The sequence below is a fragment of the Furipterus horrens genome, unplaced genomic scaffold, assembly GCF_987537825.1.
Source record: "Furipterus horrens unplaced genomic scaffold, mFurHor1.1.pri manual_scaffold_1, whole genome shotgun sequence".
Classification (NCBI taxonomy): domain Eukaryota; kingdom Metazoa; phylum Chordata; class Mammalia; order Chiroptera; family Furipteridae; genus Furipterus; species Furipterus horrens.
In genome coordinates this window covers 105,667,119-105,683,089 of record NW_028327171.1, presented here as the reverse complement: position 1 = coordinate 105,683,089, position 15,971 = coordinate 105,667,119, and the positions used below count along the sequence as shown (strand labels likewise).

Here is a 15,971-nt window from a genome sequence, read left to right as displayed (position 1 = left end):
GGAAAGTTGTAATAATAAAAAGGAAACAGTTATGGAAGTTTTAAATATGGGAAAAGGAAACTCCAGCTGCTTGTGTTCTGATTTTATAAAAGTGTATTTTGGTCTGTTCTGTTGTGGAATTCTCTGTATCTGTTTTTGACCAATGAGACTTAGGAAAGGTCGTCTGTAAACCAACTGGGGAGAATGCCTTTTGCCACTCAGGACCCAGGAAGGGTCATTCAGGGCTGATGAGCATTTCAGCCTGGGCAAGTGAGCATGTCTCTGCCAAGGGCATGTTTCTCTAGGAGGCCAGTGGACATACTGGAGAGAGAGGGCCTAGCTGTCTCTGTTTTGAATTATTGCTCTGTTTATGCTCTGAAAGAAAAATATTGAGGTTTCCCAGGGAAAGTTAAAACTTCACATGAAAGAAAGGCAACCAGAGAAAGTGTAAGGTGTGAAAATAAAAAAGGTTTGTTAAAAGTTTATAAAAATTTTGAAAAGAAATTGTATAGTTTTAGTAATGGAAGGTATAATGCATGGAAATGCAATTTTGAAGGACAAGGATTTTCTTTCACGCCTTTATATTTTCTCCCTACCTAATCCCTCCAGTATTTGGCATTCTAAAGAAGTAAGAAGTGACATAAGATTTCTTTGCATAAAACTAATAAGACCAGTTACTAATACTGGTTTTGTCAACTGAGGCTTTGACTGGGATGTCAGGCCTGAAGGAGGCATGCCTAGGCTTTGGTTGTTACCAGAAAGCCCTGAGGAATGAGAATTGGCTTTCAAGGCTAATGAAAGCCAAGGAGGAAAAAGCCTGATACCCTGGTTGGTTGTGCGGTTCGTGGTAATCTTTCTAGGAAAGGAATGAAGGTTACTTTCCTGAAAGATGGCTAGGAGGAACCTTAAGGCACAATGGAAAACCTGAAGCACTTGTAAAAAGCATGAGTTTTACAGGCAAGGCCAGATGGCAGTTGTGTGGCTCATCTTCTGTGCCCAGAGGGCAGACTGAAAGTCAACCTGAAGGTTCCTTGTGTGAGTTCCAGCAAAGCAGACTTAAAGATTATATGTAATCAATTGCTGTTCTTGTTGTGTTTATGCAAATGAACAAGCTAAATTAAAACTGGACTTAATGCAGTCCCTTTAATGACAAGGAGGGTAATCTTAAGGAGAAAAATCATGATTTGAGGAAAATTACAAGGCTCAGTTGTAGACTATAAACTAGTACAGCTGTCTTTAAAAGTTTGTTTCCGTTTAGAAGTAAAGCTAGGTCTGTAATATCATCATAAACGTTCAATCTACAGGCAAGGAGGGCCTGTCAAATTGCCACTGTTAAATATCATTCCAGCAAAAGCCCTGTGACTGGATGTCAACACTGTTACAGATTCAGAGGCTGGTTTGTGTTATGTTATGTGAATTAATATGTATATTCTTCTTCCTGTTTGCATAGTGTATTAGCCTATAATCTCATTACCTAAGTAATTGTCTGTACATATAGGCCTCACTTAAGAAGCCCATCTGCATCGCCACCTCCTGAGACTCAATGGTTTGGCTGAACTAATTGACTGGTTTGGTAAAGTGTGGAGCAGTCTGTGGGCTTTACTTTAAAACTGGTTCTCTTTTTCTGTCCCATAGCTTGGACAGAAAGGGCCCAGAGGTCAGAGAAGGTGAAAATCCTAAGGTATTCCCCTCAGCCCAAATTAAGTTTAGTGGGCAAAAGGGCTTTGAACAGGTGTAACATGCCTTGCACACATTCCGTCAAAGAAGTCAATTTTTTTTTTCCAATGTGGGACATTAAACATTAATCCCTGCCTTTTTTCATCTAGTTGTTATAGTTTTAGTTATGCCTTTTAACCCTGTTGCCAAATCTGTTGCCCCAGAATACGACAAGAATGCCAATTTGTTCAGCAGTGCCAGCCCTTGGAAATTGAGCATGCCACTGATCGGGAACAGCCAACTGATCTGAACTTTACAAAATCCTTCGCCATGTGGGAAGGCCACCCTTCCCTCCTCGCTCCTACTCCATTAGGGATTTCTAGACCCAAGGGTAAGGAGGACAATAGTCACGTCCAGCTTGAAGCAGCTAGAGGAGCACAAGACCTTCGCCCATTGTCCTTATAAGATTATAAAGGGTATGAAGTCTGAGAGAGGGAATTGTTACAGAGTAAGGTCCCCCCAAATCCTCCAGAGCCTGCAGTTGGGGGGTGAGGGAAGAAGACAGCCTTCAAGATGCCTTTGCATAGCTAGGGCTGGTAGCTGGTATCTTAGTTGTACAAATGGCTTTGGTTCTTCTGAGGCCCTAAGTAGATGGGAGGGATTATGACTATAGAATGGTGAGTAAAAAGAGGTCAACAACGCCTGGTGGATCATTCAATCCTCACATCTACATCGATGTCATTAGGGTCCTTAGAGAAGCTCCAGATAAATTTAAGGCTAAAAATCAAATAGCAGCAGGTTTTGAGTCAGTCCTCTTCTGGTGGTTGACCATTAATAAAAACGTTGATTGGATAAACTATATTTATTATAACCAGCAGAGGTTTATCAATTATACTAGGGATGCTATAAAAGGAATAATTCCATAATTAGACACTACCAGTCGAATTGTTACAGAGCAGGTCACTCCCCCAAAATCCCCAGAGCCTGCAGTTGGGGGATGGAAGAAGGGGGCAGCTTTTAAGATTCCTTTGCATATCTATGGTAGCTAGTGTCTTAGTTATGCAAATGGCTTTGGTTAGTCCAAGGCCCCAAGGAGATGGGAGGGGTTTTGACTACAGAATGGTGAGGAAAGAGTATACAGGGCCTGTGAAAAATTCTGTGAATGGTCAGAACCAGTTACCACGCCCAGTGCATCACAGGCCATGGTCAGGGATTTAAAAATAAGGCAGCAGCCATTTGGGGGGTAGTGAGAGTGAGAGAGGGGAACCACGCAGTTTGCAGAGGAGTGTTCCAAGCAGTTTGCAAGGAGGAAAGAGATCCATGCAGCTTTGAAAGGGAAGAGAGAAAACCATGTGTGATCCAGTGCAACATGACACATGTTTTCCTGGACTGTTATACGGAGGCTGATAACATCATATGCCAGATCCTGAAGGAGAGAGCTGACAGATAAGAGATAGGGAACTTCTGGACATGTTTTTGGCTTATAGCCTTTTGGGGAGCAAGGGAAGTGCTGGGTCCAGTGGGAGGAAAGGGCCCCGAGCTGAAGTGCTCACTGCCCTCCACAGGTTGGAATATTGTAAATAAAGACCTGTTTTCCTCAACACTAGTTGTTGGGTTTTACACCAAGGTGCCACATAAAAGAACCCCTTTTTGCTCTGTAACAGAATGACCTGGGAGAAAAGGATGGCACTGGATATGATGTTGGCAGAAAAAGGAGGTGTATGTGTAATGCTTGGGGGACAGTGTTGCACACTTATCCCTAATAATATAGTTCCTGATGGAACTATCACTAAGTCTCTGTGGGGACTGACCACCCTAGCAAATGAACTAGCAGAAAACTCAGGCATTGATAATCCTAAAACAGGATGGTTAGAAAACTGGTTTGGCAATTGGAAAGGAATGATATCATCAGCTCTCATATCTCTCATAGTGGTAGCAGGCATCCTCACAGCTTTAGGCTGCTGTATTATTCCCTGGATCAGAAGTTTAGTTCAGAGATTAATTGAGACTGCACTAACTAAACAGATGCCAGTAACTTATCAACAGAATAACTTCCTTCCCCTGGAGGCTGAAGAAAATCCTTGCTATGAGGCAGAGAGTCAAGAAATCCTCATAAGGTTTGAAGGGACAAATTAGAGGTCTGAGTACTCAATTTTCCAAAAGAGACAGGGGGAATTGTAAGGGACAAAGAAGCCAGTAGGAGATAATTAACAGATAAATCATGGAAAAGCAGCCAGGAAATATTCTGCAGCTCCTCACACATATCTCTGGGATTGAAAGAAAGAAGATTGTCATCACCAAACACAGAGAAATAGGAAGGAAGATGTAGCTAGGTAACTTTGCAAATAAGTTGGAGATAGACCTATAACTAGATTACTCTTAGTTAATCACACCCTTAGTTAAGTAGTTAATCATGTTAGATTGTGAACCCAGATTAACCAGTAATGGAGAAACGGGGGAGAAGGAGAAGGGAGAGGGAGCTAATCACGTTAGTATAAAACCAGTTTACTTTGTCTACTTCGAGCACACATGCCCCTGGCTGGCTGTGTGCCCAACTCTGCAGACTCATGAATAAATGCCTTGCTTTGCTGCTGAAGTCCTGTGTCCTGGTGTTTTATTGTGAGTGCTTCTCACAGGGCTTTCACTTGCTGAGGGCAGAGTATTGATGAACCCAAGCATAATCGTGGACTTGTTTATTTCTCCTTTCAACTCTATCGGTTTTTGATTCATGTATTTTGTTTTTGTGATATCCCACTCTGTAGTAATTTGCTTTGCTCCGAGTCTACTTTTTCTAATATTAATGCAGCCACACAGCTTTTTAAAATCTTATTGGAGGGAGCATTTCAGAAGTTATATTAATATCTAATCACTATGTCGTACACCTGAAACTAATATAATATTGTATGTCAACTGTAATTCGAAAAAATATTTAAAAAAGAATGATCTGAAATTTTTCAAGTGTTCTTTCTGCTGTTTTGAGATGGCTTTTATTTTTCAGTTTTTAATACAGAGAATATTGATTGATTTTTGGAAGTCTGTATTCCTGCGAAAATACCACTTGGTCATGATGTACTTTAACATATTAGCATTTCCCAACCTCAGCAATATTGGCATTTGGGTTTGTGTAATCCTTTGTTGCTGTCCTGTGCACTGTAGGATGTTTAATAGCATCCCTAGCTTTTATCCACTAGATGCCAGTAGCACTACTGCCCCCCAGTTGTGACACCAAAATTGTCTCCAGACATTGCCAGATGTCCCCTTAGGGTACAAAATTATTTCTAGTTGAGAATCACTGTTATATACTATTAAATGCAATTTGCTAAAAAAACTTTTTTAAAGATTTATTTATTTATTTTTAGAGAGAAGGTAAGGGAGAGACAAAAAGAGGGAGAGGAATATCAATGTGTGGTTGCCTCTCACACGCCCCCAACTGGGGACCTGGCCTGCAACCCGGGCATGTGCCCTGACTAGGAATCGAACCAGTGACCCTTTGGTATGCAGGCTGGTGCTCAGTCCACTGAGCCACACCAGCTAGAGTGCAATTAATAAGATTTTGTTTAAAATTTTTGTGTATATCGGTTTGTAGTTTTTTTTTTCCTTGTAATGTCATTCTTCGGTTTGACCTTGAGGAATGAGTTGGAAAATATTACTTCCTTTTTAATTATACAGAAGAGTTTGTATCAAATTGATATTATTTCTTCTTAATTGACTGGTAGAATTATCTATCATTGTGTGGCTGGAGATTTATATCTTTTAGGGTAGGGAGAAGGTATTAAATACAACTCAATATCTTTAGAAGATTTAGGAATATTCAGGTTATCTGTTTCTTCTTGCGAACTTTATGTCCTTTAAGGAACTGGTCCATTTCATGTAATTTATCAAATTTATGGGGATATATAGAAAGAAGAGGTTAAGTAATTTTCCCTAGGCCACACAGCTGATTGGTGATAGAGCTGAGATTTAAATCCAAGTAGTCTGACTCCAAAGATTTCATTCTTAGTCACCACATATACTATGTCTCACTAAGACCAAAAGCTGGTTCTTTGAAGAATAACAAAATTCTAGCAATATTGGTCAAGAAAATGAGAAACAAGGCACAAATAATCAGTGTTAGAAATAAATAGTGGCCATAACTATGAATATTGCAGGGATATGTATAGATAAATTATGGTAGTAATTTGAAAATATGAATTAAATGGATAGTTTCAAGACAAATATGAATTACCAAAATTAAATAAAAAAGAAATAGAAAACCTGAGTAAACCTAAAGTCATTTAAAAAATTTACCCAAACTATCAAGAATCAGAAAAACTTATCATATACAAACTGTTTCAATAAATAGAACAGTATATGAATCCTTTAGCATACATTCAGACATGTGCACAGGTAGAAAAAGGAAAGAATGTGTTGGAAAGGAAAGAGACTTCTGTAATATTTTTTAAACCTATACCAAAGTAGGTGTATGATCTATTATATTATTATCTGTATTTTCTATGTTTAAAATATTTATTAAGAAAAAATGTAAAGGTTAATTGAGATAATGTGTGGGAAGATTTGACACATGATATTTACAAAAGCAAAATGTAAACATTTACAGTGCACTTTCAAATTTTATTTTTATTTTAAATCTCATATTTTACTTACTCTATTTTGCTGTCTTCCTTACCTTTCTTATTCTCATCTTAAATTTTATTTTCCCCCTTTCTATGCCTTGTTTCAATTCCTTACTCTTACTAGTTCTCCTCCCTATCCTCTCAAAATCATTTTTCTTTCTCTCTGTCATCTCACATTCTTTTTCCCTTTCTTATAATATTATTATTCTCTTTCCACCTTTATTAATTTTTGCTTGTTTGTGGTTGATATTATGGTTGTTCTTGTTTTTTTCAATGTCATTTCTATTTGCTCACTATATTTTAAATTTTCAAATCTCATAGTTTACTCTTCCCTGTATTATTCCATTTGCCTTCCTCCTGCCCTTTCTTATTTTCATTTGAAATTTTATTTTATCCCTCTCTTAGTGTGGTATCTTTTCCTTACTCTTATCTCTCCTCCCTCTACCCTCTCAAAATCATTTTTTTCCTTTACTCATATCATATTCTTTTCCTTTTGTATAATATTTTATTCTCCTTCCACCTTTATTAATCTTTGCTCATTTATTGTTGATATTGTTATTACAACTGGGGGGGGTGTTTTTGCTGGTGTGGGTTTTGTTTTCTGTCTGTCTTGTTCTGCCAGCACTTGTATAATAGCATACAAGACATAGTGGGGGCTGCGACTCTTAGCCAGCTGGAGGGGAGAACCCACCAACAAACAAGCCAGCAACAACCAAAACCCAATTACAACAAGACAACCCACATAAACTGCATGAAGAGCATTCCCTGGAGCATCCAGTTTAGGAGATCAAAGAGAATGCACCACTGAGTCCCGCAGGACTTCTACTACAGAAGACCACCCCACAAAGACAAGGAGTCAAAGCAGACCAATCTAATATGCAGAAACCAACAAAAATAGTCGCCTAAAATGGGGAGACAAAGAAACAACCCCCAATCAAAAAGAAAGGAGGAATCCCCAGAAAAAAGAGCTAAACAAAATTGAGGCAAGCAATTTATCAGACATAGAATTCAAAGTAATGATTATAAGGATACTCAAGAAACTCAGTGAGAACTACAAGGAACATTATAGGAACTATATCAGCATGAAAAAGGACATAGAGAATATGAATAAGAACCATGTGGAAATGAAGAATACAATACCTGAAATGAAGAATATACTAGAAGAAATTAAAAGCAGGCTAAATGAAGCAGAGGACTGAATCAGGGAGTTGAAAGACATGATATGGAAAACACCCAGTCAGAGGAACAAAATGAAAATGAATCCAAAAGAATGAGGATAGATTAAGGGAAATTCAGGACAACATGAAATATAACAACATTCACATCATTGGGATATCAGAAAGAGAAGAAAAGAAGCAAAGGATAGACAGAAAACCTGTTTGAAAAGTAATGACAGAAAACTTCCCTAACTTGGTAAGGGAAAAAGGCACACAAGTTCGGGAAGCACAGAGGGTCCCAATCTAGATGAATCCAAAGAGGCCCACTCCAAGAAACATCACAATGTAAATGGCAAAATTTAAAGACAAGGAGAGAATATTAAAGGCAGCAAGAAGAAAATAGCTAGTAACAAAAAAGGGAGCTCCAATAAGGCTATCAGCTGATTTCTCAACAGAAACACTATCAGCCAGGAGGGAGTGGAATGAAATATTCCAAGTAACGAAAAGCAAAGACCTGCAACCAAGACTGTTCTATCCCCCAAGGCTCTCATTTAAAATGGAAGGCAAAATAAAGAGCTTCCCAGACAAAAAAGGCTAAAAGAATACATCTCTACCAAACCAGCATTGCAAGAGATACCAAAGGGACTGCTTTAAGAATAAGAGAGAGTGAAAAAGAAAGAGAGAGAGAGAGAGAAACACAGGTACAAAAAGAAAAAAAAAAAGGCAATTATAAATACCTATCATTCATAACCTTAAATGTAAATGAATTAAATGCTCCAATCAAAAGACATAGGATAGCTGAATGGATTAGAAAACACAACTTGCATATATGCTGTCTACAAGAGACCCACCTCAGAACAAAAGATCTACACAGACTAAAAGAGAAGGGATGGAAAAAATATTCCAAGCAAATGAACATTAAAAAAAAAAAAAAAGTTGGGGTAGCAATACATATATCAGGCAAAACAGACTTCACAACAAGGATCACTAACAAGAGACAAACAAGGTCACTACATAATAATAAAGGGAGCAACCCAACAAGAAAATATAACCCTGGTAAACATATATGTGCCCAATATAAAAGCACCTAGATATACAAGGAAAACCTTGGAAGACTTTAAGAAAGTGATTAACAGCAGTACAGTCATCAAAAAGGATTTTAATATCGCACTGTCAACAACAAGAAACAACAAGGATATTGTGGCATTGAACAAACTCCATATCAAATGGACTTAATTGATATTTAAAGAACATTTCACCCCAAAGAAGCAAAATATACACTCTTTTCAAATGCACATGGATCATTTTCAAAGATAGATCACATGGTAGGACACAAAACAAGCCTTAACAAATTCAGGAAAACTGAAATAACATCAAACATCTCCTCAGATCACAATGGCTTGAAACTAGAAACCAACCTCAAGGAAAAATCTCAAAAACATTCAAATATGTGGGCACTAAATAACATGTTATTAAATAATGAATTCGTTAACAATGAGATCAAGAAAGAAATCAAAAAGTATCTAGAGACAAATGAAAATGAACACACAACAACCCGAAATCTATGGGACACAGCAAAAGCAGTCCTGAGAGGAAAGTTCATAGCAATACAGGTCTACTTAAGAAAAAGAAAATTCTCAAATAAACAACCTAACCCTACATCTAAAAGAACAAGAGGAACAACAACAAACAAAGCCCAGAGCAAGCAGAAGGAAGGAAAGATCAGAGCAAAATTTAATGACATAAAGACTAAAAAAACAATTCTAAGGATCAATAAATTTAGAAGCTGGTTCTTTGAAAAGATAAAGAAAATGGACAAAACTTTAACCAGACTCAAGAAAAAAAAGAGGACACAAATAAATAAAATCAGAAACAAAAGAGAAGTAACAATTGATACACAGAAATACAAAGGATTGTAAGAAATTACTATGAACAATTATACATCAAGAATTTGGACAACCTGGACGAAATGGATAAATTTTTAGAAACATACAATCTTCCAAACTGAATCAAGAAGAAGCAGAAAGCCTGAATAGACCAATAACTAGTGAAATTGCAGCAGTAATCAAAATAACTTCTGGCACACAAAAGTCCTGAACCAGATGGCTTCACAGGTGAATTTTATCAAACATTCAAAGAAGAACTAACACCAATCCTTCTTAAACCATTCCAAAAATTCCAGAAGAGGGAAGAGCCCCAAACTCTTAATGAGGCCAGCATTATCCTAATTTCAAAACCAGGTCAAGACACAACAAACAGAAAACTACATGCCAATATCTCTGATGAACATAGATCCTAAAATCCTCAAAAAAAATATTGTCAATCAGATCCAGTAATACATTAAAAACATCATACAGCAACCAGAGGGGAGGGGGGAGGGGGATAATGGTGGAAAGAATGGGAAGGGACTAGTCAAAGAACATGAATGAATGACCCATTGACATGGGCCACAGTGTGGGGATTGACTGTGGGATTGGGGGTTGTGCTGGGGAGAGGAGGGCAAAGGGGGAAAAGCTGGGACAACTATAATAAAATAACAATAAAAAACCCCCAAAACAAACAAAAAAATCATACAACATGATCTAGGGGGATTTATTCCAGGGATACAAGAAGGGTACAATATTTGCAAATCAATAAACATAATACATCACAAACAAAATGAAGGATAAAAATCACATGATCATATCAACAGATGCTGAAAAAGCATTTGATAAAATCCAGCAACCATTTATGATAAAAACTCTCAGCAAAGTGGCAATAGAGGGAGCATACCTCAATATAATAAAGGCTGTATACAAGAAACCTACATACTCAATTGGCAAAAACTAAAAGCATTTCCCTTAAGATCAGGAACAAGACAAGTGTGTCCGCTTTCATCCCTCTTATTCAACATAGTACTGGAAGTTCTAGCCACAGTGATTAAGCAAGCAGAAAGAAAGCATCCAAATTGGAAAGGAGTAAGGAAAACTGTCATTATTTGCAATGACATGATATTGTACATAGAAAACCCTATAGTCTCCACCAAAAAATTACTTGATCTAATAAGTGAAATCGGCAAAGTAGTGGGATACAAAATCAATAATCAGAAATTGATGACATTTTGATATACCAACAATGAACTATCAGAAAGAGAAACTAAGAAAAAAATCCCATTTACTATACAACAGGAAAAATAAAGTACCTCTATGGGAAGCCGGGGTGCTTGGTGGTGGCAGATGTAGCTCAGCCCCAGATTTGGAAAACCACTGGGAGTGTGGTGGCACACATGACCCACTCCACACACCAGTTTTACCATGGGGAACCAGGCTTGAGTTTCTATAATAGCTAAAAAGCTTGCTTTCTGCTAAAGGACTCTCTCATCCTGGGCTGAGAACAACAGATGTTCAGCGTGTAACCTTGAAGCAGTTTCTCAGGTTCTATTCAGAATTGATTTTCAAGGACAGGATGTGGCTAGGTCAGTTATCCTTATCATCTGTGCATGTATAACATTCTTTCTTCTGTTACATAAAAGTAATAATCATACAAGGCAATAATTGGCACAATGATTTATAACTTTCTTGGATGTAATCCACCCACAAAGTTAATAAAAGCCTGTTCAGGCAGGGGCAAAGCGCTCTTTCTCCTTTAGAGAGTGGCTAGTTTTGTCCCTCTTCTCCACAGTATTCTTGCAGTCCATGTGCATTTATTCATTTCATCCACAACGCCGTGGACACCGCTGGTCAGAGGTCTGCAACATACTTAGGAATGAATTCAACCAAGAATGTAAAATACCTGTGCTCATAAAAGTATAGGACACTGAAGAAAGAAACTGAGGAAGATACAAATAATTGGAAGCATATACCGCGTTCATGGTTTGGAAGAATTAACATCATTAAAATGTCCATACTACCCAAAGCAGTCTATAGATTCAATGCAATTCCTCTTAAATTACCAATGGCATATTTCACAGATCTAGAAAAAATATTTTAAAAATTTATATGGAACCAAGAATACCCCAAATAGCCTCAGAAATCCTGAGAAAGAACAAAGTTGGAGGGATCACAATACCTGATATCAAACTATACTACAAGGCCATGGTAATCAAAACAGTATGGTACTGGCATAAGAACAGACAAACAGATCAATGGAATGGAATAGAAAACCCAGAAATAAACCCAGGTCTCTATGGTCAATTAATATTTGACAAAGGGGGTACGAGCACACAATGGAGTAAAAACAGTCACTTCAATAAAGTGTTGGGAGAACTGGATTGTTACATGCCAAAAAAATAAAACTAGCCCACCAACTTACACCATAAACTCAAAATGGGTAAAAGACCTAAATATAAGTCGTGATATGATATCACAAAAGTCCTCTTGGCAGTAAAATTTCAGATAACACACACAGCAATATTTTTGCCAATATATCTCCTTGGACAATGGAAATAAAGGAAAAAATAAGCAAATGGGACTACATCAAATTAAAAAGCCTCTGTATGCTAAAGAAACTAGCATCAAAATGAAAAGGGAATCGATTGTATGGGAGAACATATTTGCCAATGATACACTGGAAAAGGGTTTAATCTCCAAAATATAAAAAAAATGCATATGACTCAACACCAGGAAATCAAACAATCCAATTTAAAAATGGGCAAAGGATGGCAATAAACACTTCTCCAAGGAGGCCATACAGATGATCTATAGACATATGAAAAAGTGCTCAACATTACTAGCCATCAGCGAGATGCAAATTAAAACCACAATGAGATACTTCCTCACACCAGTCAGAATGGCCATTATAAACAAATCAACAAACAACAAATGCTGGCGAGGATGTGGAGAAAAGGGAACCCTAGTGCACTGATGGTGGGAATGCAGCCTGGTGCAGCCACTGTGGAAAACAGTATGGAATTTCTTCAAAAAATTAAAAATGTAACTGCCTTTTGACCAAGTGATTCCACTACGGGGATTACACCCTAAGAATCCTGAAACACCAATGCAGAAGAACTTATGCTCCACTATGTTTAAAGCAGCACCATTTACAATAGCTAAACACTGGAAATAGCCTAAGTGCCCATCAGTGGATGAGTGGATCAAAAAAAATGTGGTACATTTACACAATGGAATACTATGCAGCAGAGAAAAATGAATCCCTACCTTTTGTAACACCGTGGATGGAACTAGAGACTATTATGCTAAATGAAATAAGCCAGTCAGTGAAAGAGAAACACTATATGATCTCACATAACTGAAATCTAATGAAGAAAATAAAATAATGAGCAAAATAGAACCAGAGACATGGAAACATGAACAGACTGACAGCTGCAAGAAGGGAGGAGAGAGCAGGTGAATGGCAGAAGGGCAAGGGATTAGTCAAAGAACATGTAAGAATGACCCATGGACATGGACAATGGAGTGGGGATTGATTCAGGGAGTGAAGGGTGGACTGAGTGGAGGGGAGCAAAGGGGAAAAAATTGGGGCAACTGTAACAGTATAAACAATTAAAATATTTAAAAATAAAATAAAATTTAAAAAATGTATGAACATACTTGCTTCCTTTTATGTTCTTTCTTTGTATTGGAGCAGTCTCAATATTTATTTATTTATTTATTTTTTAACTTTATTTTTATTGTTCACACTATAACAGATATCCCCCTTTTTTCCCTCTTTGACCACTTTTGTTCTTACCACTGCTGGACACTGACAAATGTTTTACTGCTAGCCTCATAAATGAAAAACTCTCACTTAATCTTAAAATTGCATTTTAAAGCATTAGTGAGTTTGATCAATTTCTTATATACAGGGTAGGGAAACAGCAGATTTATAGTTGTTTGTTTGGAAAATAATATAATAATTGATAAATAATAATACAAAAATAAACTCTGTGTTTTACATACTCAAAACTGTAAACCCCTTTTTGCCTCATCCTCTTTTTATTGACTACTGTATATTTTATGTTGTGAGAGAGACTTAAGTACATATAAAAATATTGCATGTGATAAAACTGACTTTTCATAAAGTGAAAGAAACGATGGCTTATTCAATAAATGGATATTAATGTATACTCTATCAATACAATATTTGTTGATTCTCTATCAATACTATTTATTGAGACAAAGAGAATTTTGAATTCTTATCTTGTTCCTTAAACTAAAATTCCAGATATTTAAAGATGTAAATATAAATATTAAACCATAGGACACTAATACAAGTGCCAGACACATAGATATAAATCTGAAAACATGATTCGACCATAGCAGGTGATACTGGCAGAGTAGCGTCAAAAAAGTATTTAAAAGAAGGCTATCAAAGGGACAGGCTATACAAACATCTCAATGTAAATTCTTATTCAAAGTTAGATCTTATGCTTGGATCATGTTAACTTATCCTCTATGATATAATGCTTCAATACAGTGTGTTTATTAAGGTCTCTACTTAAAAATTGACACGTAGAGGAACTCCTAGTATTGTAAAATTATTGTTGAAAATACTATGTCATTTAATAGTCCCTAGAACAAGTTCCATATGGTGAACTCCTTTTAGAATTTAGTAGCAGGAAAGAGTCTAATTCTTTCGAAACTGTCTCTTACATAACACAAAATATGCTACTTAGGTCTTTATTTTGCCTTAGTGACTAGGAAGTTCAGATCTAAATTTAATGTTTTATTAATTAACAGATTTGCCTTTTCTTCTCCTTTAATACCATGATTTTCTTTTCCAGTATTTTAATGAATACATGTATATTAATGACACCATGATTCAAATCCATCTTGGATGCAGGTATGATATAATAAAATTCAAGATCCCTTTTAACGATAAGGGTTCTGAGCTTCTATCTTCCTTACTGTTAGTAAAAGGGAACTAATATTCTAGTGGGCCTAGAAAGGAGCAAGTGGAATTGGATTGTTACATGTAAGTTATGAAGGAAAAGTGTAGAAGCAAACATATTTTGGTGACCAGGGTCTTACTTCTACCCTAAGTACTGTAACACCAACACCCGAACTACAGCTAGGAAGAAAAAAATGGAGAGTTAAATTTCCTTACTTGCTAAAGGACGGTGCCTCCCTAGAAATACCTTCCTGCTGAGAAGTGACAAGCAATTCAGAAGAACTTGCCGCTGCCTCTGCTTACTATATCTCCTCACTTCACTATTGTTTTGGTGACATCTTAGACATCTACAGTCTGGCTATGGATAAAGAACTTCGACTGGAGATGCTGTGAAGAACTGAATTTGAATCATCACAACTGTCAAAAAGAAGAAAACTCCAGTTACAACACTTTTTCCCCTGAATAATAAGATATAAATTCTCTTATATAGATACATAACTACATAATACCCTAAATCACAAACTATACTCTTCTCCACCAAAAAAACGCATAATAAAAAAATATTGTGCTCTCAGGAAAACTTTATAGTTAATTCCCTTGTTAATTAAAATGAAAATTTTCACTTAATCATTTCTTTAAAAGGAACATTATATATATTTAGAGTTTACCTCTTTCAATATCATCCATCGAAGATGTTGGGGATGTCTTGTCTTCGGATGGAGAATGTTTTACAAGATTGGGGGTCCTAGTTAAATTCCACATTTGTTGCTGTTGATGCTCTACATGAGACTGAATTTTACTGCTTCCTTCAACTCTGCAATTAAAATTGTCAAAGATCAAAACAGTTATAATGGCAATGTAACAAGAATTTCAACTTACAAAGTTACTAAAATTATTCACTTATTATTTTCTCTAGACATCTATGGTATTCAAGAATTAAAACATTAAGTTAATTAATTATTTAACAAATGTTTATGGAGCCCTGATATATATACATGGTATATACACAGTTCCACTGAGGGGTACAAATGTGAATAAAAACAAAACCCCTGCTCAAAATTAAAGAGATAAAACCTACACAAATGGCTCTGGCCAGTGTGGGTCAGTTGGTTGGAGAGTCGTCCCATACATTGAAAAGTTGGAAGTTTGATTCCTGGTCAGAGTGCAAAGGAGAAAGCAACCAATCAATGCTTCTCACATGGATGTGTGTGTGTATGTGTCTGTCTCTCTCCCCCCTCCTCCTGCTCCCTTTCCCTGTCACTAAAAGCAATGAAAAATGTCCTTGGGTAAGGATTGAAAAAAAAAAAAAAAAGACCTACACAAATGCTGAAAATAAAATATACCTAAGTGTATTCCCTAAATTATAAAATTATAACTTCTATAAAATTAAATCATTTTTACATCTTTCATTCATAACTTTAAGGCACATTACTAAAGCAGATTCATTTACTTTCTTTTCTTTTAATTCTTTTAAGACTATATAATACAATTATGCTTGACTTCTACCTCTCCTCTTTCCAGTCACCAAATCCTGTCAGTTCTTCCTTCACAGAGTATTTAGCACCTCACTTTTCTCTTCATTCTTACTCTCAAAACTGTAGTTTATGAATTTTTTCTTCCCATATAGTTTCATTATACTCAGTTTGGTGAATTAATGTTTCAAAAAATATTTTTAATTTAAAAAATTTACTCCCTAATTAAAAAAAAAATTAATATATAACCACTGCCAATGAAGCCCTGAAGACAATGTCCTAATTTC

General features: G+C 36.5%; 1 protein-coding gene across 1 annotated transcript in view; it reads right to left on the bottom strand.

The window, feature by feature from the left end:
* The window catches only part of EAF2 (ELL associated factor 2), a 63,361-nt gene that overhangs the window by 18,475 nt on the left and 28,915 nt on the right, over window positions 1-15,971 (bottom strand). Inside the window, exons 4-5 of the mRNA XM_090277284.1 lie at window positions 15,291-15,365; window positions 14,881-15,026 (exon numbers count right to left, since the gene is read on the bottom strand). Coding sequence (XP_090133410.1) covers window positions 14,881-15,026; window positions 15,291-15,365 — 221 coding nt within the window. The remainder of the gene's footprint in view (window positions 1-14,880; window positions 15,027-15,290; window positions 15,366-15,971) is intronic.